General features: G+C 40.3%; 1 protein-coding gene across 1 annotated transcript; it reads left to right on the top strand.

The window, feature by feature from the left end:
- Positions 1 to 896: 896 nt before the first annotated feature.
- LOC311504959 (caveolae-associated protein 1-like) lies at positions 897 to 24,820 on the top strand. Its single transcript, XM_084568324.1, has 2 exons — positions 897 to 1,731; positions 21,277 to 24,820. Exons 1-2 carry the CDS (start codon positions 1,201 to 1,203, stop codon positions 22,153 to 22,155), a joined length of 1,410 nt encoding a protein of 469 aa, XP_084424450.1. The 5' UTR covers positions 897 to 1,200; the 3' UTR covers positions 22,156 to 24,820.
- Positions 24,821 to 25,653: the final 833 nt, after the last annotated feature.

The following is a 25,653-nucleotide window of genomic DNA, read 5'->3' as shown; positions in this document are numbered from 1 at the left end:
ATAAGCACGATCCCACCATGTACTGGAAGCTATCTGAAGTTCATATTTGATTGTTTATTGTCGGAGCAGTACCACAAAGAGTTTAAGAGTTTCACCAATGTTGTGTTTCTTAAACTCGTGTTTTCTTTTTTACATTATTAGTCCATCAATGATTGACTGAAGACTAACTCATCCTGCAGATTCATCTAAGTAAGAATGATTCATTACATATATATTTAGGAATAGTAATAAGTCGAGATCAGTTATTCTTTGATGGCAAAGTCAGTGCTAGCGGTCGCACTTTAGCATGTAAATTCTTTCTTGACATTGGGAACATTACAAAGCAACCTTGGAGCCAGATTTACTTGCAAATGTCTGTCTGAACTTTCAACTCTGTCTTTAACAGTAATTTGCATTGTCATGGAGCACCATCAACATCAGTGACTGTGTGCAGGATTAATGTCTGGAGTGAAGCCAGTGAATGGACCATGACTTCTTATTATTTTTTAATCCAAACTAAAGCTAGTGGTTGACTTTTAGCTGCAACATTCCCAAATACATCACTGTATTCACCAAACAATCTCATAAACAATGACTTTTACTGCAACACCATTCCTATTTATTGAACAATCTTATTATTTCCCCTCTTAGCTTATGTCTGAACATGCTGGGCAGAGTAGGGAGAGAGGAGTGGAAACAAGAACAGATCCTGCCTGACATTCCTCCTTTGCCTCAGCTTGTGTATAAGCAATCAGAACAGCTCCTGCATCCATGCCGGACACAGCTCAGGGGGTGTGTCATTGTAGCGTGGAGGGGTATGAGCATATTAGGGAGGAGCTAAGGGAGGAGCCTGAGAAGAGGCGGAGAATTCACTGGAAAAATAGGGGGCGGAGGGGCTGAAAGAAAAAGCCCTACCGGCTGCAGTTTGACTGGAGGGTGCCTCTGCCTGTTGTGGCATTCACATCCTAACGCTCATGTGCTAACATCCAGTATTGCTTGACTTCCCCTGTTCTGATTCCAGGGACTTCTGTATGGACTCCTACTTGAAGTAGACAGAAAGAGAGTGCATGTATGCTCGAAAGGCAAAAGTGAGATTGTAAATTGGAGGGAATAAGAACAGAAGGGAACAGAACAAGCAGGTAAGGAGGAAAGCAGTCGAAAACAAATTTAGATTTAGTGAAGAAGGTTCATCAGCTGAATCTACAATTCTATTCCACCAACATGGCAGCAATGGAAGCACTGGAATCCTCAAGTGCTCAGCTTGAGCCTCAGACCCTCACTGAGATCTCAGATGATGAGATCAACCTCCCACCCTCAGATGATGAAGATGATGCCCTTGCTGTAGCTAAAAAAGAGCTGACCACCATGGGCACAGAGGGAGACAACACCGAAGACAAGGATGAGGCAGCGAAGCTGGACCCACAGATGAATGGGGTCATGGTGCTGTCTTTGTTAGACAAGATCATTGGTGCGGTCGACCAGATCCAGCAGACCCAGAGCGGACTGGAGGCCAGACAGCAGGAGATGGAGCGTTCAGTGACCAGCATCCAAAGTGAGCTCACGAAACTGGCAAAGAGTCACAGCACTACATCCAACAGCGTCAATAAGATGATGGAGAAGGTGGGCAAGGTGAGCGTCAACGTCAAGACAGTGCGGGCCAACCTTGAGAAGCAGGGAGGCCAAATCAAGAAGCTGGAGAACAACGAGGCGGAGCTGCTCAAGAGACGCAACTTCAAAGTCATGATCTACCAGGTGGGAGATTGTTTGTTGATAGAAATATCTGTATCCATGTGTGGTTGCTTGCGGTGTAGGTTTATTTAAAGAGTATGATGAGTATGACAGTATGAGGAATGGGTGTGGCCCATGTGTGAACCAAACTAATTGATAGGCTCTGTGTAACTATACTTTCCAAAAAATCTCATTAAAATTATTCAGAGGTAACTTAGTGCAAATGAATGGGAAAGGGGAATGTGTAGTTAAGTTTGGTAAGATCAAGAAGAATTTAGGGAGTGGTCAAAGAATTAATGGCAAGTGCCCAGGTGACATGCAGTGCTATCTCTCATCACTAAACCCGCAGAACTAGTAATAAAAAGGTACTCTTAATTCTGAATTGTTCTTCTGTTACTTTATCATATTTCTAGTATTTATTTATATAATAAAAACAGTTATACAATATAAACAGGCAATGTACAAAATAAGTGCAATGGCTCAAGTGATTACCACTATAGACCTGTCTGCAGACTGTTTTGGGGTCATCAGTCCCACTTTCTTGACCTCTGTGGGCCTTCCATCCACCCAGACCCTCTGTATTTACCTTCTACACACTTCAAGAAAAATGTTGCTTGTTATGAGCAGTTGAGTATTTCTGAATGATGTAAGTAAAATGCAAATATATTGGCAAAGCCATTCTGTAGTGTAATTTGTGTACAGTATATCCAGAATGTTCAAAAAGGAGTAGTAGGAATGGTAAGTATTACAAGAAGAGGGAATATGTGATATGGACCAAATCACAGTTTCACTCTAAAGCATAATACAATCTTTCAGCTTGTTGAGACACATCCACACCCATGGAAACAGTTACTAGACAGTCACATTTATTTGTCGGAAAAAACTGCTTCCAGTCATTTTCCAGTTTGGCAAATGCTACCCTTCCAACGTATTCTTACATATCGTTTTTTAAAATTTGAGTCCATTCTACATATTGTGCAAGCAAATCTTTCATATTCTTGAACAGCGTATGAAAGCAGGGATCATGGGTGTGTGTCTGCGATTGTGGATGTGGTCCCCCATGTTGTTCTACACCACTCCTGCTCCACCCCAAATCTAAGAAAATTGTCTGCAAGCCACGTGTAGTGGATACTGAACATTCAGTTTGCACGCTGGTTGAACCTGTATGTTGGTTGAATATTTAGTATCCACTACAGGTGGCTTCCAGACATTTTTTTTTCCATAGCATGCTATGTATAGGACTAGAATACAAGCCTTCACATGTGAGCTAAGTTTGCTTGGCAGCCCAAGCCATACGGAATCCATTCGGAAAGTCATTTCACTCTTTCCCCCCCCTTTTTAAACAAAGATGGAAAATACCACAAGCATGCTCAAGGTCCTGTTTAAGGTAGAGGAGTGGTAGCACAGGGACAGCAGAGAAGAGAGCTGTGAGGAGCAGATGTTTCACTTAAAATGAGAGAGTTTTTTCTCTCTTTTTAAGGAGGGAGAGTTGAGGAGAGCCCTGTGTCTTTTTTTAGCCTGTAAGGCTGCAGTGTGATGTGTAATAGCTTGCAGCTTTTGCACAGTGGCACAAGAACATTCAGAGTTTCCACCCTTGACTCAGACATCATGGATTCGACCGGTCTCACTCTCTCCGTTTCCCTCAGTATCTGTTCAAAAGCTGCTCAGAAGTCAAATGAGACTTCCATCTTAGGCAACCCAGACTGTCTGACTTTGGTTAATATTACTCTAACATGCTTACACAATGTATTTTGCTTCGTTGTCTTGGGATACCAGCACATGATTGCACATATACTCTAACAATCTGCAGATGAGCAGAAAACGATAAACTAATCATCACATATGGAGAAATTCAGTGACTTAACTGTTTCTCAATCTGAGAATGTCATAAATCTTCTTTGTAATTAGTATCTAATAAAGTGTCGAGGTTGTGTGATGCAAGTTTCCAATACAGTCTATTTGAAATACCACATAGTGAAAAACAAAACAGGATTTTGCTAGCGTTAGCCAAGCACTTGGGCCCTGTGGCAAGAGAAACTCCCCCTGAAATGCCTATCTCTGGCTCTCTCGCTAACTCAAAACACTGGCTTTGTTAATGTTTGCCAAATATGACATAACGTCAAATTCGTCTTCATTAAAAAAGCAAACCACAATGTGTTGTTCTGTTTTTAATTTTCTGTGCTCCTCCGTTGCCCTTAAAGGGCAGATTCTTTCAAAATCAGCAGCAGGCTCCACCAGTGCCCCCAGTGAACTGTAACACTGTTTATCTGGCCACTTGGGACAGTATGTCACACATCAATATGTGACCTTTGCTAGGACTCATTAGCAGTCTCTTACTTGTTCCTTCAGACTGTTGTTCACAAGTACTGTATACAAGCAGAGTAGCAGCTCTGTATTTGCAACAGAAGGACAAAGACAACAAAGTAAGCCACAACTTTCAACATACTGTATATCTGTTTAAAGGCTTCTTCACATGCACAAAGTTGGAACTAAACCAATATATCATCGAGGTGATGGCATCAGCCTGTGGTGATCAATCATAGATGTATACACTGTACAGTGTGTACATCACAGATGTCAAAGATATGTAAGAGCGAGCACTGAATTTTACTGCTCACAAAACAATATCTTGGTCACCACTCTTTGAGGACTAAATGTTTATCATAAGCTCTTAAGCATCCATCTTGACACTAACCACAAAAATCCAGTAATGTGTAATTTATTCAGAACAGTAATTTTGGACGTGTTTTTGTGGGTTTTGGGGGCTTAAATAAGCATTATGCCAACAAACCAGAACCACCAGTATGCCTCAATGTGACACAGTATACTGTATTATAAAAGCTATAGGCAGTATTACTGTACATGTAGGCAAAATATGGAGATGTAAAAAACTCTGTTCTTCATTCAATGTGATTTTCTTCAACAATAGTTCTTATTGCAGTCTGGGAATCTACACAGGTGCTTAATGTCCCTCCAGGAGACGACCAGTGAAACAGAAATATGTTTACTTATTTCGTTATTCAGCCGTGATTATGTTCCACTCATGAATATACTGCATTTCTCCCATTGTTTCTTGCTAAGGTGCAGACATCTCAACACAAAGTCAACCACATTCCTATATATATTCCCTGGGTAATACACTTATCCAGAGGAGTATTGAGTCTTACAACAGACCTTACAATAGATCCTGTTTCATGATTTCTTCCCAATTCTTTCCAAAAAATGTCTCTCATTCAGTCTGTGTGAGGTGGAAAATGCAATAATTCGATTCAGATACCCTGATTTGTACTCGTGCTGTTTGTGGCTGGTGGAAAAGCCCTGCCCTGGCACTCTGCTGATAATAACAACACGCTGTTACAGAGTAGTGTTTAGTGTTAACCAAGGGCCAACTCATATGGGGAGCACACAGCACGAGAGCTTTGTAGTGGATCACAGGACGCTTAATCTCTGCTTTATTAGCGGCTGTCAGTCTTCGCTCCGCTCCCTACTGAGCCCCCTTCACAAGTGTGGTCTTAACAAAGTTGAACACATGGGATTGATGACTTTGTTCACCTTGTTGCCCTATAAATAAATGTTGTTGTCCTCAGATAAGTTGAATATGTACACATGCTTTAATATACAGTATATGTTTAATATACAGGACACACTGTATATTCTTAAAATATTTCTAGTAGTACTCCTCTGCCACTGCTTTTAAGAAACAGACAACATTTGCAGTCTGTCTTCCACCTAGAGAGGACCACCAAGCTCATCATTAATGGACCCCCACATGGAGTGGTGGTAATCCAACCACAGGCCCACTCATTTGGTCCATCAACTCTGTCTTCAGGTATATCTTGGCCCAATCTCAACACATGTTGAGAGGCTTCTTAATTTCGAAAGCAAGTTCTGGAGTCCCTTTCGTTGCCATGTGTGTTTTGAAAACTTATTTTTGCAACAACACAATTGTTTGTTCAGTGATTACGTCTCAATAGTTTAGCTATCTCAAAAGTGATCCGTCCACCAGGGAGGCAATTACACAATTTTTGAATTTTACACAAATATATATATATATATATATGACCTGAGAATGATCCAGTATGCATTCAAGCATTTTTATATTGGGAGTTGGAAAATGTTTATACAAATAGTGATAAGGTCAGAATACGTACATGCCTAATCAAATGCTGTGGAACATCAGCCAAACGCAGAATAAAACCACTCATGGTTCATGCCAACAAGGCAAACAATACCCCATAATGGCGTGGTGGGCCAGCCAAGCTACTGCACAGTGTAATACAGTCTAAACTAATCAGTGGCTCTGTCAGTTGACTCCCTGTTAGCATGTATAGTATGCCTTCTGTGGGAGTATGTGTTTGTGTGTGGGTGTATTTGTTTCTGTGTGAGTGTGTGTCTGGCTCATTTAAGCCTGACTGTCCAGTAAGCCTGAGATTTACTCCCTTACATCTGTGTTCAGTTCCTTGACAGCTGAGGCCATGTGCTGCCAGAGAACAGAGCTTACTGCACATACTGGGGATCCTGTCTGGAATGTAACTCCTCTACACCACAGTCTCTGTGAGAGGCTGAAATGTAACTGTAACTGTAATCTTTCAGCTTGTCTTGGTTTCCTTACCAACAACTTTTGAAGTTGTGCCAGAGGCTATTTTAACTGCATTAAGCTACTCGACTTTGAGACACACAAGACAGCTGATTTTATTAAACATTAAATCCAACAAAGCGGGCTCTTAAAAGCAGTATAATTTCTTTCAGTTTTTAATAAATGGAGAAACTATTACAGCAACTTTCAGAAACCAGAGGGTTTGAACTTTTTCATTCTTTGCACTACTACTGCTAAGACTTGTCTTGTGTTCAGCTTGAGTGCATCATTGTTAATGTCCTTGAGGAAAGACTGACTGTCTCAAAGTGTATCCTATCATTTGTACAGTTCATTTTGTCTTCTTTCTGATGCCCAGATTTTGTCCACTTGGCCTTTTCTGTGTGCATCACTCAAACGAGAGACTGTGGGCTGAGATACAAAGTGTGCATGGAGAGTATGTAGCAGATAGACATGAGGGACTCCCCCCATCACTGGGAGGAGGATGGAATAATATTTAATATGTGGGAGAGTGAGAGCATAAGATAAACTGGAAGAAGAGGAGGTGTTGATCAACTTTGTACAGGGAGTAGATGGGTGTGTTGCGATAAAGAGCAGGGACCATATTTAGACAGCTGATTCATAGCACAGGCATCCCCAGCGCTCCATTCTAACCTCCTCCAGCCTCCCCCTCCTCATGTGGAGCCAGTCACAGCCCTGTTCCTCCTCCGCACTCCTGGATAACTGACTTTACATTGTTAGCTTTGATATATTGGTTCCCTTGACTGATCAGGTCATGTCACAGGCTATAAAAAGGTCAAGAGTCCAACTTTATTAGACCAATGAAGCCTTCATCAGGGTCGTCCTGACCTGATGACTGAAGGCTGAAACTCGGCTTTCTCTTCCTCTGCAACGGAGACTAGAAGTAGGTGAAGTTCCTTCTACATGTCAAAGAGACTGACTGTCAAAGACATCTGAAAACATTATGAAAAGTAATTACAAAATGATTTTTGGATAATATGAACTGCCTCAAGTTTATCATGTATGTCAGGTGGTCAGATTGCATTCGTACCTATATGTGTAATTTCGTGAAACTGACCTTATTCAGTGATATGTGTGTCCGTGAGAGTATATAAGTGCTTTGTACCAATCTGTCTGGCTCACCTTTTCACCTATATGTGAACAATTCAACACTATCAGTGTCTTTCTGGAGAGATTCTCTATAAATGTGCCCTCTTTAACTCAAGCTCAGTGGCAGGTGTTTTCAGTCCACCTCCCAGTGTCTACTGAGTATAAACACATTTGGTCATTGGTTGAACAGGAGTTCTTAAAAACTAAGTCTGAGGGGCCATTAATCTCTTCATATGGATCGAAGGAAACTGATTTTATCGTAGAGTTGCACTTGTTATGCAGACAATCTGCAAAGGCTCCTTTCTACTTTTCTGGACTGTAAAAAGTATCATGTCACAAACAATTCATCAAAACATACTTTGCTTTTTTTTTTTTTTTTATCTATGCAGCAGTTTCCAGCATATGCCTGCACAAAACACCTGCTGCTATCGCACTCCCTTCATGTGAATCACTAGCATGTGTTCAAATTGCCATTTTACTCAGCTGTGATTACATCAGTCAAAGACTGCATCCAAAAAAGATATACAAAAATGTTTTCTAAACGTTTTGGCCCCAAAAGATTGAAACCAGATCTGAAACACTGTAAAGTTTATATTTCAGCCTGGAAGCGGTCTCACTGTAATTTGTGCATCTAAATTCATCAAGAGTGAACCCATTCTTCTCACACAGGTCAGTCCAAGTCCATATATGGACATGTGAGCCCGAAATGTTCCTGGCTCGTTTTACAGGCCAGATTGTGTGTAGCATTGTTTCAGCAGGGAGCAGGGTTTTTCGGTGGAGAGTATTTGGCTTGGGTACAGTAGGTAGGGGTGGTGTGAAAGTCAGGCAGTGTAGTCAGCTTCTCATTGAATATAACTTATTGAGAAAATGTGAAAAAAAGGAAAGAGAGACAGAGAGGAAAGGGTGAGAGGATAAAGGAGACAGCGAGAGAATGGGAGAGGAGTCTAAAAATAGCGACTATCACATACTTGTTTGATTGTGAGAAGGAAAGGCCCTTTAGGAGGTTGTGTTCCTGTTTGGTTTTTGGGATCCGATCCTGGGGCGTAGAAGCTTGTTTGTGACATGCTGACATCAGTCCAGTTTTTAGTATGTCTTCCTGATTTGTGTTCGCTACAAGTGTTTGCAGGGTACTTCTGTAACAAACATGTCTGTGTCTTTTTCCCACAACGGTTTCAGCTAAAATATGTAATACGTGAAAGAATTCCCTTAAAACAGAAAGAGGTTAAGACAACAAATACAATACATGTTATTTTGATGAATCACGTGCTGTGTAAACCCCTTATGAAGATTTTTTAATTTAGTGAACTGCCTGGGCAGCTCTTTGGACTTAAAATACAGTACAACACAACTAATGACATTTTTCATTGAACATGCTTCTGTTGAACACAGGCTGTACTGCTGTTCCCTTGTACAGAGCTCAAGACTGAATACGCACCTTCATCATACTCAGAATAAACAACCATGACTTAGCTTCACATGTATCAAAGAGATTCTGCAAGTTTGTTCTCTTCAAGACACGAAAAGAAGAGTCTCTGGAGAGTTTTAACTGTCACACAGTGGGTGCTGGGAAGTTTGCTAGTATGCTAGCTTTAATTCACTAAAAGCTCAGTTTAATGATCTGTGTTCTGCTCAAAGTTCCTTCCTGTTATATATCACATTGAACTAATTTGAATTGAACTGAAAAGCTATTCATTCATCAACTCATCATTTCAAGTCAAAACACCTCAAGTTGAAAAAACTCATGTTTGTATGTTTGGATGGTTTAAGTTGTAATGAAGTGAAACTCATTATGAGTGCATACTTACATTAAGCTCATAAAAAAAAGATTAGTTAATTCCACTTTCAGCATGATGTCTTAAAGTGCACAGGGAAATAGTAGTATTGTGGTCCTATTCCTGTACATGCAACTTTTAGGATGTAAAGGATATTGCCCTGCATTGTTCAGGCATCTCAGGGAAGCTGCAGCCACTATGGCTAAGGTGCAGTTCCTGTAACGACCACTAGCTAGTGATTATTACATAAAGCAGCTTATTGACACTTAGTAATATTGAATGGTTTTAAGAAACACATAAAACAAATGCTTTGAAATGTTAAATGTTAAAATGAGTAAGGTGCCTTTTCCTGTTCTCCTTGGCACATGAATTATTCTTTTCAAGAAGGGGAGCATTCTACCACTTCCAGATCCTTCAAACTTTTTTTTAAAAAAGTATGTTTTAGTTGTGCAAAACAAATCTGCTCTAATGCTTCTCACTTGACATTAACAGAGATATTATCATCTTCTTCATTTTACTCGGTAGAAGCTTTTCCACATGAGTCAGGCGTCAGTGACTCATAGTCAAAGGTTGTGGTTATTGAAAATATTAGTTTGTTAAATCCCATGATCCTCTCTGTCATATGATTCCAGCTTTGAATCATTCCATGGACAGTTACATTACTGGCTGTAAACAGAAGAACGCTTGTGATAAGTTGTGGAAGTCACTTCTTCAGATTTTAGTGTCTAGTTTTGATCTGCACATTTCTCAAGTTGTTAAGTGACTGCCATACTCATATTTACCGTTTTAAATTGAGTTATTTGTTCCAGTGTAATCCTATTTAGTGTACATTTGTTTAAAACTGGGCAACTTGCTTCATAGACAACTGGGCAGTGGGGCAGTGATCCAGAGGTGGAGTCTCAAAGTATTACATAACATTACAGCAGGATCAAAGTGGTTAATAGAACAAATGACCTCCCACATACACAGTATACATACATCTTAGAGAATTTAAACTCACAGAAAAACAAGTGGGTAAGGAAGTCAATGACCTGTTTGACCCATTCAGAATGATTATGGGCCTTTTCCTGGGTTTTGAATGCATGTCTCACATTTAGGAGAATTTGCACTTTCATTTGTGACAGTGAACAAAATGTTGCACTTCCTTCAATACAACTTGACACTATTTTCCATTAGACCCTTCCTGCCTATGTATGTGCATGTATGACTATGTCGCTGTTACTCATCTGTCCATCACCACGTAAAGCCCCAACAACTGACCCAGCAGGTCTTTGCAATAGCTCAATCAGTCCAAAACGGACTGGTTCAAAACCAACTTTCAGCCACTAAAAAACTGTTTGTTGGTCTAGCTTACATGCTACAGTAATGCAGCCAAATTGTGTGTAGCATTAGAGCTACAGCAATGGGTAATGTTTGGTAGGCAAGGAATTTGATCTTTGTACAAGTACACAAGTGTAGCAATTTTCCACTGAAAATTTGCCAGTTGATGTCATAGAGATGTAATCAGGATTATCTGGAGCTATCTTGAGTTTTGGGTACGCATTCATAAAAAAAAAAAAAAAAAGAAGCTGCATTACATACTGGAGGTATTTATCATGCAGGGAGGGTCTAATGGAAAACAGTGTCAGGCGGTTTTGAAAGAAGTGCAAAATATTTCCCATTTTTTTTTAGCCTGACCCATACCTAAACAGTAAAGTCACAAAAATCGCAGAATTGTTGTCCCCCTCTGAAGCAAAGTAAAGCCACACTCAACGTCCACACACTGTGTATGACTTAGCTCATCCGTAGCCTAGCATTTCTGTTGGCTTAAAGCAGAATACACACTGATCGAGGCAGCAAGAAAGCAAACAACAGAGGAAGAAGCCACTTGTTCTGCAGCTCCATAAATCTCTCCATAAACATCAACCTCCTCCATTGTTATTGGAAAAAGTAACATGTGGTGGCCATGGGAACGACCACTGTCATCCCTTGCTGTCCAAGTCCCTGTTAGTCAAGCATGGGGAACTGCACATAGAGAGGACTGAAAGGAGGAAGACAAGACTGTAAAATCCAGTGGCTTGTACCATTATAATTACATTTCTTTTTAGTAGAATTCAGAAGAAGGATGTGATTTGAATTTGTGTGGAAATCCAATTCCATTTTCGGAATGGAAAGCTTATTTGATCTGTGACTTTGTTCAAAGCTCCCGCCTTCGGATATTTCAACAGAGCGGTACACTCACATTATCCATAAGGATGCTATCAATTACAGGAGGAATTATTACTGATGCTGTTGTGGGTTTACTCATCACACTGGATTGTGTGTGTCTATGGAAATACATTTGATGTGCTGAGATGTGCTTCTGCAGGAAAGTACATGACCAGAATATCCACAATGCAAAGTATGCCATAAAAACAACCTCCTGAGACAATTGCAAGTTGTGTCTTGCAGTGAGAGCTGAAAGGGGTGAGACTGAAAACAACACAGAGCTGCCTTACACTCACGTGTCTGCAGCCTTGGAAACACTTCAGGAAATCTTTATTAGTGCTAGATTCATGTATACGTCCTTACAAAGCTCCTATGTTTACGTAGACAAGAGGTTTACGCAAACTGCTGTGGTCTGAAGCGATTCACCCTGAAGAGACAAAGCTTCCTTTCAGTGCTGTAGGAAATAATGTCATCACATGTTGACCACAAAATAAAACAACAAGGAGGCACATCTGGTCAAGATGGAAGTGGTAAAATAAATTTAAAAGAATAGTACAATGCTTCAACGGGTCAGTAAATGATTAGTGTTTGTATAAACAGCAAGCAGAGAAACGAGTTGAAACAGCTTTCTGTTTAAAATTAAACGTGGCAAGACATGAAAGTGACTGTCTATGTTATGTCTTGGATAACAGACTGTTATGTGGAGTTTGGTCATTTCACTTTTCTACCATCTAAATCAGTTTGATCAAAGAGGCTTTTTAAGATTACATTACGAGGATGATCTCCCTATCCTGTCTAGTTCCGTGCCGCTGACCAAGTGAAACTGAAGCAGAAATAAGCTCTATTATTTTGACCCACAACTGGCACAGGAATATTTGTTCCGTTGCTATGGAGCTGTGACTCTGATCTGTCCCATTCCTCAGTGATCTGACCACCTAAATGTATCACAGACTGAAAGAAAACCACAGCGCATACTTTAGTTGCTGAGGAAGGTAGAGAGAAACGTGAATGGATGAAGTGAAATAAAGAAAAAATGAAAGAAAAATGAAAGAGAAAAGAAGGAGGTAAAAGAAGGCTGATGCTGTGCTCCACTGCTGCTACAGGCCTGGTGACTCATCCCTCTCTCTCCCCCCTCTGGGATCTGCGGCATGCCATCACTTTATATAGCAATCTCTATTTCTCTCTCTCTCTGGTCCCATGTCTTTGATTAAAGGGGACGAGTGGAAAACAGGAGGAGAGTAGGGAGTTCTCTCCCCAGAGTTTTATACTGTGTGTGACCATCACACTGTTTCCCATGGCACTCACATGAGAACTGTGTGTATAAACACACACACATACAGTCTTTGACTGGTTAATGCAATGTATGCCCTCACATCCATCACCCAAAGGAGCCAGTATGGCATGGTGACTATTAAGATTAGACTGATGGATGTGTATGGTCGGCTAATATTGACTTTTGCTAGAAAACAATATTAAGCAGCCAAAGTAAACCAACTCTTGTTTGACACAAGATATTATTTAACTGAAAGTCAAACCATGCCAATAAAGTTCTTATTACATTAGTGCAATGCAGGCAAGCTACACCCACAGTCTTGAAGGCTATTGATGTTTCTTTTACTTCACATGCTTTGGAATAAATACAAGTTCAGAATAGTAAATTTAATTTTAATTTTGTTTTTTTTTAATTATAATTTTTGGAATGGAATATAAACTGTATTGTCCAGAGACCAGCTTTGGAAAGCATCTGTTGTCATCTGAAGAGGTGGAGCTTTATGTTTAATGAGAAACCTAGTGAACCCCCAGTTGGTCCCAGTGCGTGGCACTGGTGTGTGAATGTGTGTGTGCTTGTGTGAGTGAATGGGTAGATGTGTCTGTGACTGTAAAGCACTTTGAGTACCAATAGGTAGAAAAGCGCTATATAAAAGCAAGACCATTTACCATTTACTTCAAATTACAAAACAAGGTCATGTGGACTATCAAGTTCTGCCTGTCTTGCCTTTTTAATTGTTTAGTTGTGCATCAAAAACTGTTTGCACAATTTTGTATCAAACTTGACTAACTTAATTTTGCTTCCCAGGAAGTATTTACTAAAAAAATATATATATTTCATATTTCCTCTGAAATTGAAAATTGTCGCTAATTTGTTCTACATAGTCTTGTCTACTTCAACTGTAAGCACCAGAATGAACCAGTAAGTACTTTATTAGTACCTAATTAATACACAGAAGTTAACCTTGTAAAATCAGGGCCCTATTCAGACCTTGTATTAACAGGCATCCTTAGCAACTGTCCAGTGTTAAGTATGTGTGTTCACACCTGGTATTTAAATACTTCTGGACTACCAGTGGTGCTTCAATTTTAGATTTACACTCTGTACGCAAAGAAACACCAACATCATTTGAGGCACCATAAAATATTACATAAACAGCCGCTGTAACAATGGATCTTTACCTACCACTGTTTCAGAACCATTAATGGACATGACATAACATGAATACATTACAAATAAACCGGACACCACCTCTAAATGAGCCGATTGGATCGCAAATGCGTCCTCAGCGCATCTTGGTTGTGTTCACGGCTGTAATTGAAGCTGCTCACTTGATGCTTGCCATTGTTTAAAACTGATACAGATTTTTTAGGTTCCTCCTTGGGGAAGGTGGCTAAAACTCTTTTTGTTGCAGACCTTCCCCACAGAAGTTCATTACTTGGGTACTGTACTCCTCTCTGCTTCTCTACCCTGGCAGGCTACCCTGCTAACCACAATTAACTGTGGGTCATACACCGACTAGTACCCTATACAGCCTGAATTCAAGAAACCAAACATTTCATTTAAAGGTTTAAGAAGGAACATCTACATTTGCACGATAATGTGTGAGATGAGGAAAATGAGACAGTGACCTTATGGTGAAATAGCTTTATGAACTTAAATACATAAGATGTTTTAATTCCAAAGCACCAGAATAATAATAACAGTGTCCTTATTCGCCCCTGGGCCCGCCCTCAGTTCCTCTTCCTCATCAGCAGTTATATCACGAGGATTCCCCTTTTTCCTGGGTTTACTGGAAAATCCCCTCATTGCGTATGTGCATGCGGACTCAGTGCTTGCACAGTACTGTATGCAAGTTGCTCGTACAGGTACACACACACACACAACCACACGCACACATACACACATGCATCTGGCTTTTCCACAGCAGTAGGGGAGTGCTTAGTGGTTTGAGTTTAAACAGGAAAACAGAAACAGAGAGGGGTGTGTTACAGTGGGATTCCTCTCTCTCCCTCTAAATCAGCCTGATGAGTGGTTGCAGTGTGAGAGTGGAAAGATTCCATGGTGTGATTCTTGTCCCACTCACTCGCTCTCTCTCTCTCTCTCACACACACACACACACACACATACGCAGACATGTTCAATTCACACACACGATCACACCTACTTGACCATCAGTTCACATTTACATGTGTGTAACCACATAGTCATACAAGTCTATGCACATGCACAAACTTGGACTGATAAGCAGTGTGCTCCCACACACGCACACACATTGTGGTTTACTTTGACTCAACTGTAGTGAAACAGTTTTTTCCTTTCATCTGGAAACATTATAGTTCCATTTAGACTCACCACTGTTACCATGGAGACACAAGTAGAACTAAATGTTTTCACTGCACACAGAGACAATAAAACTAAAAAAATGGCCATAAATGGTATGGTTTAGACTTGTAGGCTTTCAGTTATCAGACACCACAGTGTAACAATAATGACATGAAGTACACAATCACAGATTTAGCTAAAAAGATATATTAAACTGTTTTCAGTGTAAGGAAGGAAGTGCATACACACACTCAGCACACACTTGGCTGAGGTAACTCCTCTGGTATTGTTGTTGCTGCCATGGTTTCTATGTGCTGGGTGATAGTCATAGTGGTTTACCACTGACTACGCCCAAAAAAATGTAACTATGCCCACATGAAACGCACACAGCATCTCTCAAAGATGACTTCCAGGAAACTCACAGGCACCAACGTGAACGCACACATCCAGGGATGTGGAATAATGAGGCAAAACAAGACGTCATGGTACAAGAACATAATGGATGAAGCAGAAAAGAAAAACACCGAGGCCGGAAGTTTTATTTTCCCAGCATAGTCTATTGTTTTCTGTATCAAGACACCTCAAGCATGTACACTTGTTAATGATTTTAAACAGGACGAAAGTTTGCATTTACATTATTATTTCAGCAGTACTGTCAGCATGCCTCTAAAGATCGGAGTGCAGGTCAGTCCATGACAACAGCTGCTGATTGCGATAATGTATGCATTGCCACAGTCTTTGTAAAGCTCAAGTCAAATTCATCTTACTTGCTAACTTGTCCAGCAGCAGAGTGGACAGTGGGACATACAGTGAGTCACTGTGCACACTCATTATGAAAGATCTCAGCAAGGGAACACACAACACACACAAACAAAAGCAAACAATGAAACACTTCTGGACAGAACTCTAGACTTTGCATTATTACATACTGTACCTCTTCTCTGAACTCTTTACTAGAGTAAAGCCAAACCAAGAAGAACCAGAGGATTGACACAATTTTAACAATCCTGCAGCTACTTGTGAAACTTGTGTTACACTTAATGTGAGTGTGTACATTCCAGTCAGGATTGAGCTTTTGGGGCATCCTGTCTATGGGTGTACATCTCCTGGTTTCTAAGACTGGCAGAATGCCCTAATTGGTTTTGACAAATTTGAATATTCAATTTGGAGTACTCGGGTAGAAACAGGGATAATGGTTGCACACAAGGTTTCAAATCGACTTGCTGTACTGTTGTTAGTACAGTTAGTACAGCCAAATAATATACCGAGAGAACAACAAGCATCTAGCAAAGACAGGCTGGATGTTGAAGAGTTGAAAATCCAGCTATGTGCAGATGAGCAGGATAATGCATACTATCCAAATTATGTATACAAGGAGTTTAAAAACATGTTACTATTGTTATATGTAAATGTGTGCCAAATTTCATTGAATCCATTTTTCAAAGACTGGGATTAGTTGACAATGGAGAGGAAGTGGGGGGAAAACAGTTTGTTCTTGGATCTCAGTTACAAAAAATTAATTCTTAAAGGGTCATGCTGAAACTAACAGTTTCCTCTGTGGAGGGCACAAGTCTCAGGGGATCATGTCTGCTACACACTGATTTAGTTTTGCATTGAAAGACAAAAGAAAGCTTATGTACAGCTTTTCAGTGTCCCACCAGTAATACCTAACACACGCACACTTACTAGGCCACTTTTAGCAAATTGTATGTTACTGTACAGTTACCCTGATCTTTACCATAACATAACCCCAAGCTTAACCACAGACCAAAAACTGTTTTTTATTTCTCATTGGGGACACGGCTATTGTCCCAGATTACAGCAGCAACCTTGAGTTTAGTTTGTGTCTCCAAAAATAGCACAAATCAGATCCATGCACACACTGTGTTTTGCAACAGATTTCTCACCCAACTGCAGTTTGTGATTTAAATACAAACAAGTTATGGAAATTGTCTCCCTACGCATGCTTTGCAAGAGCAAGTGTGAAACAGTCTCACTGCCTTAGAAACACACACGCACCACACACACATGCATACATACGCACACACACACACTCAGAGCCATTACATACCTCATTCATCTATTTTCCATGGCTGAGTGTACCTTCCTGTCTTTGGTAGAGCAGACTCATGGAGAACAATGTCCCATTAAATTAGGAGGGTCAGGAAGTCAACACACCAAGGTGAATGCCTGAACTTCCCATCCACTCTTTCCATGTCGTTAGGACACACATGCACGCAACACGGAATTCCCTATTGAAACCTTCTTATGCAAACACATTAGCCTGTGACTTACTCTCTGAGACTGGGCTTCAGGCTCCTCCAGCATGAGCAATAATTCCAGATACACTTCATTTTTCAAGCAAAAATGCTTCCGCTGCATTAACCGCTGTCTGGTAAATATGTTTCAGAAAGTATAAATAACTCTGCATTGTCAAGCTGACACTTCCTAATGCAATTCAAGACCCTGAGAATCCCAAAAAAACTCAGGGTCACTTCATGCTGGTTATTTTTGTTTTTTCTGTTAACTTGAATAATATTCCAATATGATATATTCCACTGTACTTTTGCATTCTTGTTGTGAACATCAAGAATCCCAAAATACTGAGATATTTTTTTAAGGTACAGCAAGAAGCTCAACTTCGCGGATGTATTCCCACAAGAGGCTGAGCACAATTATCAAGCGCTAAAATGCAACTGAATGAGACTTCTAATGTCACACTGTGAAGCCATGATGGCCTCATGTAGATTAAGTGATTTTCAACACACACTCCATTGTCTTTGAGTTTGAAATAAGACGTAATGAATTTGAGCGAGACAGGTATTTTCCAGCTGCTCCCTTTGTCAACACAGCTGTTCAGGAAAGCCAAAATCCCTCATTCAAGGTCAAGTTTACCCAAGATACTGTGATACAATACCTCCCTAAAACCAACATTACACTGCAACAAAACACAATGGAGAGAGTCGACCCCCCCTCTTCTGCCACCTTCCAGCTTACACTTTGATGCTATCATCTTCCTGCTGAGCAGATGGTTTTCCAAGACTCTCTTCATCCCACTTGAGCTATTACTCGATTCATACGACAGCAGAATATCATCTCCACTCCAACCACACACACACATACACACAAACTCCCTGAGAGTCCTTTGTTCAGGCCGTACTGTGTTCCTGTTTTGATCATAAAGGCGGTCTAGGGGAGAGGAAAAGACAGTACGTTCAACATACAAAAAGCAGTCCATACAGACATCCAGGAGCCCAATTGGATGAAGTTTTGCCGTGATGGAAAGAGGAAGACCCCCCTCCCCTTACCCCTCCTTCCCATTCCTTCATTAACAAGCCAGATCATTGTATTTACGAGGTTAAGGGGGCACACGAGGGAAAGGGAAAGAAAGGCTCCCTCATCTGGAATGCAAATGAGGAAAGGAGAGGAAAAGGTGTGTGGGAGCTGAACGAGCAAGGGGAATGAAGCAATAAATGATGGAAAAAGGAGAGCATACAGCGTTGGTGTGAAGGAATGCTTTATCAGGGAGGGCCAGGGTGAGGCGTAGTCAGATCATATTTGCTTGTATATTTTTGTATTTGTTGTTTTTGTAGAGTGTGTAGAGGATTGTAGTTATGGAACTAGATATCCCAAAATCTGGGCCACTGAATCTGCTAAACTTGCATTCTCAGGGAGCACTAAATGAAAGGTCGTTGGGTCATTAAAGTCAAAACAGGTCATCTTATAAGAAAATGTATGATATACCATTCAGTTTTATTTCCTTGCATAAAAAAGATCAGTCCTCACCTGAGCGGTAAAGGAAAGACCCTGAGCATGGAGAGACATAAGCATTTAAAACTGAGGAACACCCCCTAGGTTTCACACTCCTTTCTCTTCTGCAGGTATTGGAGTCTAGACATCATCAATTTGCAAGTGATTAAAGACAAGGGTCTTGAAAGGAGAATGGGAGGTGGGGCATATCAAATGATTGAATTTTCAATTACATCTGTCTTATGGATTATGGTAAATTCGGACTACAAGCAGGCATTTTTGATATTGGCTGTCATGTGCTAGCCTGTACCTGGTATGTTTTATTCCATTAAGCAGGCATGGCATGAGCCAAGGTTTTGTTGGACCATTCTCACATCTAATTGCCAAACACTCTCTTAGCATTGTGAAACAAAATATGGGTTTCACCATGCTAACTTATCTGACAATTAATCACATTTGGACATTTCAGTGTGCACATGCGCATTATTTACATTTTGAAATGAAACCGCATGTTGAGTTCTGGATTTGAGTCCAGCCCCAGGACTAAATTTTAACTTTTACCACCATGAACAGTTGTTTCTTTGTATACAAATTTAACGTGGCATTAAATTTAGTGAAGGTTGCGTAATGTTTACGACTTCAAACAATTTGGCTTTGGCACTTTTTTTGTGTTGGCAAAGGAATGAATTTGCCCCATCCGTGATTTGTACCTGCTGTACCTGCTGTACAAAAATATGCATAACCTCAGTCAGAGATGTGCCAGAGACGTGTGTACATGCGCAACATTTAGATTCTTGAGTTACCTTCCACAAAATGGAGAAACATTGTCTGCTGTAATGCACTTCCTCTCTTGCTGCAGTTGATCGTGTCTTTGTAAGCACGCAATACAGTGATTCTAGGTAGCTACAAGAGCATGTGCTGGCATGGAAGAAACAATCAGATGACAAAACTTTGGCTGACCACTCCATCCTGCATCCAGCCACTGGGTTTCTATGTGTTGGTAAATTGACTTAATGTGAGCAAAAGCTTCTGTTGGGAGTCAGTGAAATGTAATTTCATTTGAATGTTCACTGCTGGTGTATAGGTTTGAATAACAGTAAAAAGTCTAAAAGGTTGTGCAGCTTTGTGCTCAATCTGGTATTATCTTGCTTAAGTTTGATGACAGATGTAACAGAAATCTTTAGGACAGTTGCATTTTTCTCTGTCGTGCCTTCCCTCTGGTATGACATAAATCATTGAAACCAGGAGCCTTGTCACAGATTCCACTTGGCCTTGGGCTCAGCAGACATCTCTGTTTAGGCTGGCCTCTATTCTGTACCAGTCCCTAGCTGGTGAGTCACGCTGCTCACCTCAATTAGCTTGTATGTACTTGTACAGACATAAAGGAAAATGCACACAAACTGACTTTTACAAATAACCTTGTCCCAGGTGGTTACCCTGCCAGTTTGTTACATTCAGACAACCAAGCTAAATTCGAACTCTCCTTCTTTTGCCAATCTGGATGCTTCATTTAAACAAGATTTTTATATTGACTGTGATAAAATGACTACATTCAGTATAACATGAAAGTTTCCCTCACAGAGAATCTAGATTCCTCTCAGCTCAACAAAACATTTTATGTTTCCAATTTTACTTTATTGTGGTTTGACTCCTTGCTCTTCCAGCAACAGGCAGAATTTTCCATTGTGGTGAATTCTAAGGAGACATACTGTTTTTAAATCTAGGGACATAATTCCCTATGGTTTGGTGTATGTTCCACATACACTTTTATAAGTTATTCCTTTATATGTGTAATTGTCCCTTGAAAACAGGGAAGAGGTGGGAAGTGGTGGTTTGAGTGAGAGTATTAAATAGGACACACTGTTGCTGTAAGAAATTGTCTTTATTAGTTCATCCCATTAACATGAAACAAAATCCAAGCTTTATAGCGTAACTTAACCACTTTACTCTCAGACAGTGGCTTAGACTTTTCTTGTTAACTTTCTTATTGGAACCTTCAATTATTCACTTCAACCCCTGGCTCAGTAACTGTTTTAAAAGTTTTTTAAAACTGAACTTACAATTGTGGCGGCACAGTAGTGTGGTGGTTTTCACTGATGCCTCACAGCAGGAAGGTTTGGGGTTTGAATCCATCGGCCGACTGGGGCCTTTCTCTGTGGAGTTTGCATGTTCTCCCTGTGTCTGCATAGGTTCTCTCCGGGTACTCTGTCTTCCCCCCACTGTCCAGAGACATGCTTGTTAGGTTAATTAGTGATTCTAAATTGGCCGTAGGTGTGAGTGTGAATGGTGTTCTGTCTTTCTGTGTTAGCCCTGCGATAGACTGGTGACATGTCCAGGGTGTACCACGCTTCTTGCCCAGTAATTGCTGGAATAGGCTAAAGCCTCCCCACGACCCTCCACAGGACAAGTGGTTACAGAAAATGAATGAATGAATGAGCTTACTATTGTCTGAATATATTGCTGTACCTCTTTTTTAGTAAGGTACTCTTCCTTATGCTTGAACTTTGAGCAACTATCTATCAGACTACATTTCTAAATTCCTTATGTTCTCCTCTCCACAGGATGAAGTGAAAGTTCCCTCAAAACTCAGCATCTCTAAATCCATGAAGGTTTCGGAATCTGTGTCAGGAAGCAGAGGGGGCAGTCTGCTAGAGCTTAAAGAAGCTGCCGAAGAACCCGGAGAAGAAGGACAAGAAGGGGAAAAGGCAGACAAACCCCATGTGGACCTCTCATCAGATGAGGAAGGTTTGGAGATCGAGGAGACCACTGAGGAGTCTCGTGCTGAACGCATCAAGCGCAGCAGCCTGCAGCGTGTACAAACCCTGAAGACCGTTTTCTCAAAGGAGAAGATGGATAAGACCAGAGCAAAGACCAAAGAGAACCTAGAGAAGACAAAACAAAAAACCAAGGAAAACCTTGAGAAGACAAGGCAGAAGACAAAGGAGAACCTGGAAAAGACCAGGCAAAAAACCAAAGAAAATTTAGAAAAGACCAAGCAGAAGACTAAGGAGAACCTGGAAAAGACACGTCACAACATTGAGAAGAAGATGGGAAAACTAGGAACGCGAATGAGTGTCAACCCTGAGCGCAAACAAAAGATGAAGACATCCAGTGAAAAGATGAAGAAATCCTTTACACCAGACCATGTTGTTTATGCGCGGTCCAAGACCGCCGTGTACAAGGTGCCTCCCTTCACCTTCCATGTCAAGAAAATCCGTGAGGGTGCTGTTGAGGTGGTCCAAGGCACTGAGATGGTGGAGGTGTCTCAGGATCCTGAGCCATTCAGTGGGATAGATGGAGAAGTTGAGGAAGGCACAGAGGAAGTTGAGATGGAGATGATGAACGGAGGTGGGGATGAGGAAGAGCCTGATGAGGATGAAGAAGAAGAGAGCCACGACGCCATGCAGGATAATGAGGACAGAGATAGAGACAGCGACTAAATACAGAAAAGAATTATTCAACAAGATCCTAAAAAAATATATATTTTGCACCAACCCTGGGGTTCTTTTGTAAAAACTCAAGAAAATTTGGGATTTAGGAGACTGCTAAAGGCTAACTGAGACTGATTAAAACTTGGGTCTTATTTTTATATATTTTTGCCATTGTTCCTGTCAGATAAGATAACTTTGCCCACCAACTGGTAAGGAAATGAAACAGAAGGTTCAGAACTTGAGCGCTCCAGAACTGATGTGTCATTTTAAGACCATCATTGCCACATGGCAACATCTAATGTGAAAGCTGTTGCTTGTAGAATTTACACTACTTGCTAGGTACCAAAGAGCACACAGGCAAAGCTGGGCATAAGAAGGAAGAGCATGTAACGCCTAAGGAGACAAATGTTGTTTTTTCTTTTGTAACAGGTGTTGGTATTGACCAAAACAGAGCCAAAATAGAGTGAATCCACAACTATGTACAACTCACATATGACTGTTTATGTTGCTAATATTTGCTATCTGTATAAATAGGCTTGAGCATGGGCTACATTATTTTTTACAGTTTTTTTATGCTGCTCTGAGGTGGTCAGAATTCTTGCGAGGTAGGATTGGAAAAACTACATAGTGCACAGAGAGTACAAGGAAATTGTTTCTACATGCCCAGTTGTTGTTGTCCTAACAATTTTCTTTAGCTTGTGACAGCATTACTTTCATCAAGAGCAGGAATGGTGGCTAAAACAACAAAAATAAGACCCTAGCTGGACAAAATGTAATTGTCAGGATTTGACTTTGTTTGACTACACGTTTTATGCTAAAAGTTATTTAATTTGAATCAAATTCTTCCTATATTTACAAAAGCACTTCAAGGGTTTGTGTTGATTTTGTGGTGCAAATGATCATGAACTGAAAGAAGAAGCAGCAAATTCACTGCATGTGGGGTTGGCGAAAGCAAGATGGGCAATACCAGAACTGACATGATCAGAGGATCATTTGGAGGGACACCATCATCCCATTTCATTTTCTCCTTTTGTTTTCTTGTATACCAAAACACTAGCAAAACACAACAAGTGGAATGAGAATATAGAAATGACTTCTCCTTTCCTGCCCTTTGAATTTCTGTGGAAAATGTTGAAAATTATATTGGGTGGTAGATTTCCAATGGCCAAATTATCCATGAACACAATGAGTACATCATACTAGAAATTCTTTGTGTTTTAGAAATATCACATATCACTTTGAAAATGATTCCTTCCAGCTTCTCTGCTGTTCTACTGTTCAAATACTGATGAATCATCTTACTATGCTTAATTTACATTATTCAGAAGAACAGTGATGTCTGTCATTATTTCTTTGATGAGCACAAGTATTTGTGTGTGATTTTGTATGTGATCACACTTTACAATAGGTGATGTAATCTCCTTTTAATGTAGCCTAATCATTGTCTTTTTAGTACATTTTTTGTTTCGTGCAGTCTTTTTATGTGACATTTAACTACCATAGTTCCTAAACAATAATCATTAGAGATGAAAATGAAGGTCTGCAAGACACAAGGTAGAGATACCAACGGTATATTTCCCACACTGCTAGTATTATTTTCTCATGAGAATTATCTTCTTAAAAACCTGTTCTGAGTTACTTAAAGATGTTGTCCATAAATAAACTGTGGAATGAGAATATGGAAAAGACAAATATCTAGCTGAACAAGTTTAGACTCTTATCAGCAGTGTGTACTCTTGGGACATGCCTACCCCTATGACTGAAGTTTGAAAACAAGCGGGTGTGCTGTTACTGCTGTGGTCTGACACTGACCCCTGGTGTCCAGTCATTCCAATATCATTTTCTCTGACCATTTTATTCTTTTCATTTTTTTTTTTTTTCCACATTTACTTGTATGTAATAAGCAGAAATGTATTTTATATATTTGCCACTTCTGGAGATATTTTAGGATTGCATTGCAAGATGAATTCAAGAATTCATGTGTTTCACTCTTGAATGTACTGCTCTGACTGCATTTTTTTGTAGCATAAGCAAGATATATTTTCACCCACCAATTGATTTTCTAAACCAATCCTGGTCAGGGTTGGGGGAGCAACTTATTTCAGCACACTTTAGACAATTTAGCAGTAGAAGAGCTAATGCTGATACAATGCCAAGATATATTTGTGAACCCAAGTAAGAGAAAAGAGAGCTAAATACAGAACTCTTGCCAAAGTTTAATTTCTGCTCACACTCACCATTATATTTGTGTTCATTTTTGTATGTAATGTGAATCACTGCTACTGCAGTTCATAATGCATTTTGATTTTAATTAACCGGTGTGCCTGTTGCTATCTACTGCTTGCATTCCTTCTACATTCAGCTTCCAGACCAAGCCATAATCACGTTTGCATAGATTTCACAGTGCAGCGAAAGACGTTTAGATGTGCAAAAACGAAATATTGTAACCTTTTGTGTGCAGATGTGGCAGAGAAGTACAGTTTTCTGCTCACCCATTCAAAGTGGATTAACAACACCATGGCTAAGAGAGAATACTGTACTGAGGCCTCACAATGGATCTCAAAATGTATTTCATTCTGTTTCCTTGCTTTTGTTTTGTCTGTAACTGATTCTTGTATAATGTCGCATTGCTTAACCACTAATGATTTAAGTAATAAAAGCTACTTGCTTCACAGTTAGGTTTTTATTTAGTGCTTATCGCTTCTATTCCAGCATACTTCCAACATATATGACACGTATTGGGCTAGGCTATATGTCATGGTTTTCGGTGGTGAGGTAGGACCCAAACACAGGACTCCAGGAGATGAGGCAGGAGTTAGAAACAAAAACTAACAAACAAGCGGGTAACTGAATGCGCCGCGCGTGGAGCAGCAAGAACTGGAAAATCGAGAAGGACAGAAGAAACATACAGGGAAAGGAGAACAGGACAGAAGATCCACACAACATGGGGGAATTACAGACGACAGTACAGAGAACAAAGGGAAAGGCAGGGCTATATATACACACACGTGGGCAGAGGGGTGACATGACACAGGTGAAACTAATGAGGGCGGAGCACACAAGGACACCAAGGAAACCAAGGAAGAACTTTACAAAATAAAACAGGAAACTCAAAGGTTCACAGGGGATCTTTAAACACAGGACCATGACACAATAAATAACACATGAAACGCATTAATGAGGCATGAAAACACATTAATGGCACATTAATGTGTGACACATGGAACACATTAAACACTGTGAAAAGTTTTGCTCAGTCAGCAACATTTCTTTCCCCAGCCAATACATTTTATGAAAATAAGAGAGTAAACAGTAAGTGTTTACAAACAACTGGAAAGTAGATCAATAGTGGCAACTGACATTACAGCCAGAAAGCCCCCTACCCTAAACCCCAATTCATCACCCCTTATTACTGTTTCTGTGTAGTTGCGTTCATTCATTCTGATTACTTATCAGACACTGTTAAATGTTCATAATTTGTTTACAAACGTGTAGAAAGAATTTACA

Source organism: Chelon labrosus (genome assembly GCF_963514085.1).
Source record: "Chelon labrosus genome assembly, chromosome: 19".
In the NCBI taxonomy this organism is placed as follows: domain Eukaryota; kingdom Metazoa; phylum Chordata; class Actinopteri; order Mugiliformes; family Mugilidae; genus Chelon; species Chelon labrosus.
This window is presented reverse-complemented; position numbering and strand designations above follow the sequence as displayed.